The sequence below is a fragment of the Merops nubicus genome, unplaced genomic scaffold (assembly GCF_000691845.1).
Source record: "Merops nubicus isolate BGI_N331 unplaced genomic scaffold, ASM69184v1 scaffold30043, whole genome shotgun sequence".
NCBI classification, from domain to species: Eukaryota; Metazoa; Chordata; class Aves; order Coraciiformes; family Meropidae; genus Merops; species Merops nubicus.
Window position 1 is genome coordinate 5175 of NW_008600086.1, and position 3855 is coordinate 9029.

Below are 3855 nucleotides of genomic sequence, written 5' to 3' on the forward strand. Positions count from 1 at the left end.
TTCAAGGGGATCTGCACTGGCTGTGAATGCAAAGGTGTTCTGGGCCTTGGACTGCAAATGTCATCCTGGCCAGATACTTCACTGTAGCAGCTGAAGCTGGCAGGAGCTCCTGCTTCCCAGGCACCTCTCCCTGGGTTACCTTTGCATAATCTGCAGGCTGGGAAAACACCAGCTGTAAAATGGGACCACTCCTTTCACAAAGCAAACTGCACAGGAGAGCTGCACAGGTCTCCTGGCATCTCCTTCCACGGATAAAACTGTTGGAAGCAGCACTGTGGAAATGGGAAACGCAAAGCCCTTAGATGTCCTGGCACCCACTGAGCCAGGCAGCTCCCTGAACACAGTGAGCTCAGCTAGAAGAGAAGGTTTTTCTTCCTGTAGATTGCCACGAGCTGGAAGGAAAGCACTGTGCCTTGTAGTGCTTCTGCTGCACTTGCCCTCTTTGCATGGAGCCCTGTTGTTGCTCAGCCACACTCCCCTCCCCACCCTCTGTCCCTCCAGCCCTACGCATGCACCTGTGCTGCATTTAATACCTAGAGTTAGTCTAAACCTCAAAGCAGTTACTCAGGGGTGAGGTAGAGTACAAGTTGCCTTCCTGTTACCAGTGCTGCTGTAAAGGCTCTGTGCCTGGAGGCAGGGCTGAGGCCCCTCTCTGTGCCATTTGCAGCCACCCTGCTGGACTCGGGCTGCGGGACGGCATCGAGCTGGTGGTGGCCAGCGTGGGGGACAGCCGTGCCATCCTCTGCAGGAAGGGCAAGGCCATGAAGCTCACCATCGACCACACCCCCGAGAGGAAGGAGGAGAAGGAGAGGTACCTGTGCCCTCCCAGGACACGCCTCGCTCGGGATGTGCTCCTGTTCTGCTGCTGGGAGGGGCCGGGAAGAGAGCAGAGGGTTGAACACAGTGCCCCAGCAGCACCTCTGAGCTGTCAGGAGGTGGCACAGCTCCAGCAGCTGAGCTGGTGCTGTTCAGAGGGCTGGGGGTGTGGAGGGCTCTGCATGAGGCCCAGCAGTGAGATGAGCATGGCTAGGGCTCGGCACGGAGCCAGGGCTGCATGCTTCAGGCTTGGCCAGGCCCTGAAGAAAGGTGCTGTGGTTCCCTGCCCAGGGCTCAGCCCACCAAGCCTCATCCTGGCTGTGGAGCCCTTCAAGCAGCAGAAACCACCCCTCAGCCTCCCCAGTCGGGTCCTCTGTGCCCCATGCCATGCCCACAGCTGGTGACAGAGGCTGCAGGTGGAGCCTGGTGCAGAGCAGTAACCCACGTTTGCTTTCTCTTGTGCCCCTGGACAGGATCAGGAAGTGTGGGGGTTTCATTGCCTGGAACAGCCTGGGACAGCCTCACGTGAACGGCAGACTTGCAATGACACGGAGCATAGGGGACCTGGACCTGAAGGACAAGGGGGTGATAGCCCAGCCAGAAACAAAAAGGGTTCAGGTAAGGGAAGGCCTGGCCAACAGGGACAGCAGCACTGGGACTGAGGGGCACCACCCCACAGGGGTCTGACACACACAGCAGCACCTACACCACCTGTGCCCAGCTGAAACCTGCTGCCCAGGCTCTGGCTTTGAGTTGTGGTGGAGTAACTGGAGACCAGGTCTAATTAAGTCATTTCAAATTAACACCAACAGGACAGAAGAGAATCTGGTGCTGTTACCACATTCAACCAGATCAACTTCTAAATTATTCAAAATTTATTACAATACAGTGCAGGGTGAGGGAGGAAAGATAACACATGATATCCATTACTGAAATACAAAGGGGTTAGTCTGTTTGGGGCTTATGGCCAAAGAAATAATTTTGAGGTCAATGCAGATAAAAACCATTTCTGGGAAGTAAGTAGGATATGGATGGGCTGTCATAGGGAAAAAATAGACTACGTAGAGGTTTGCACACCTGGGAGGAAGGGAGGAGGAGAGGGTGGTCACATTCATCCCACCAGAGCTCTGTAGTTGTCTGAAAAACACATCAACACCCAGCAGATACTCAGCATGGCTGCCTTCACTTTTTCAGGGAGGCTTTCCTCTCAGCTCACATTCTGTTTGAGTGGAGCTCACAGGGGCTGGGGAGCTTCAGCTCATCTATAATCACATGCCACCCCCTAGGCCTGAGCAGTTTAAGGTGCCTGCAGTGCTATCATCATGTCTTCCTCCAAATCCCCCATTTAAGGCAGCGTTTTGTGTAGTGGGTGATGTCTGGCTCTGATCTTTCAGCCCCAGCATATTCAGAGGGCTGATTCCTGCAGCTGGAAGCACCTTGAGACACTGTCCTCCAGTACAGGCACCACAGCCTGTGTGGCTGATGGGTGTGCTGGGGGATACAAGGGGCAGGTTTTGGCCAGCTGAGGATTGGGGGGTGCTGGCTCATCCTCGCACAGAAGGCAGGAGAGCACACAGCACCCCAGAAACAGTGCTGTGCCACAGAGCTTGAATACCCAGCGGCAGGTCCCGCGCCCTGCAGCCCTGGCCGTGCCCTCACGCGCAGTGTGTGCCCTGGTTGCAGCTGCACCACGCAGACGACAGCTTCCTGGTCCTCACCACCGACGGCATCAACTTCATGGTGAACAGCCAGGAGATCTGCGACTCCATCAGCCAGTGCCACGACCCTGCCGAGGCTGCCCACGTGGTGGCCGAGCAGGTAGGGCCTGGGCTGCTCCTGGGGGGGGTCTCCAAGCCGAGTGGAGGGAGCTGTGCTGGTGCAGACACACTCCTCCTTACCCTGCCTCTGGCCCCTCACTGGGCACCAGCTGGGCTCACCTGGCCAGCTCAGCACCCACTGACAGGCGTGGGGCCACGGCTGCAGTTCGGTGCTGGTGGCTCAGCAGGGGGAGCAGTGGGTGGTTCCCCACCGGGGTTGGGGGGTGGCAAGGTGCACCATAGAGTGCAGCCAGAGGGGAGCCTCGGGGGTGCTGTGCTGTGTGGAGCAGAGTCTGCTCCCGTTCTGAGCAGGATGACACTGCTGACCGACTGTTCCCTCTCCCAGGCAATGCAGTTTGGCACTGAAGACAACAGCACAGTTGTCATCGTGCCCTTTGGAGCGTGGGGGAAGTACAAGAACGGGGAGATCAACTTCTCCTTCAGCCGCAGCTTCGCCTCCAGCGGGAGGTGGGCGTGAGGAGCTCCTCAGTGACCCAGACCCCTCAGTGATCCACACCTCCTCCCTGCCGTGACCCGGACAGTGCTGCAGGAGAACGTGCCCACCTGTGCATAGGTTGACTCTGTCTTGTCCATGGTGTCCCCAGCGCCAGGAGAGGCCCCTGCTGGGTGCCCAGCGCCGGGTGTTGATCGGGTCGGCGTGGGGGCAGCTCTGCCCTCGGGGCTGCAGCCCCAGCAGCTCTGCCCTCGGGGCTCTGGGCTGCCACCTGCGTCTGGTGGTGTCACAGTTGTTTCCCAGCTCCCTGTTGTAGTTCCCTGGCAGCTGTGCCAGCCTGGGTCTGAGCCACACACGTGCTGCCTCTTTGTGCGCTGGCACACGGGGGAGCAAACGCAGGGGGTTGTGTGGTAGGCAGAGAGGAAGAGAGCTTGTTGTCTTCCTCTGCTGTGCAGCCACTCAGAACTCCCCTGTGCCTCAGGAGGAGCAGAAGGGAGAAGTTTCAGAAGTGTTTAGGTTCTGAGGCCAGTGCCACTTGGTGTAGCTGAACAACTTGCTGAGACAGTGCTGCTTTGCAGGGCTCTGCTCTCCCCCCTCACCCGTGGTCCCACGGCCCCCAGGAGACAGGGCAGGCTGGAGCCACGTGCCCCTGGACACAGGGGAACGTTTCTCCCTTGGGTCCAAGGCCTGTACAGTCTCTGGACCACGAGCAGCCCCCTTCACTGTCTTCTCCTTGGTGTGCCAGTCCTCCACAGGGGCACAGAGGAG

General features: G+C 58.4%; 1 protein-coding gene across 1 annotated transcript in view; it reads left to right on the forward strand.

Annotated features, from left to right (window-relative positions):
* The window catches only part of PPM1K (protein phosphatase, Mg2+/Mn2+ dependent, 1K), a gene marked incomplete at its 5' end in the record, with an annotated part of 8282 nt that extends 5171 nt beyond the window's left edge, over window positions 1-3111 (forward strand). The window contains 5 exon segments of the mRNA XM_008937609.1: window positions 668-685; window positions 688-811; window positions 1290-1434; window positions 2500-2634; window positions 2980-3111. Coding sequence (XP_008935857.1) covers window positions 668-685; window positions 688-811; window positions 1290-1434; window positions 2500-2634; window positions 2980-3111 — 554 coding nt within the window.
* Window positions 3112-3855: the final 744 nt, after the last annotated feature.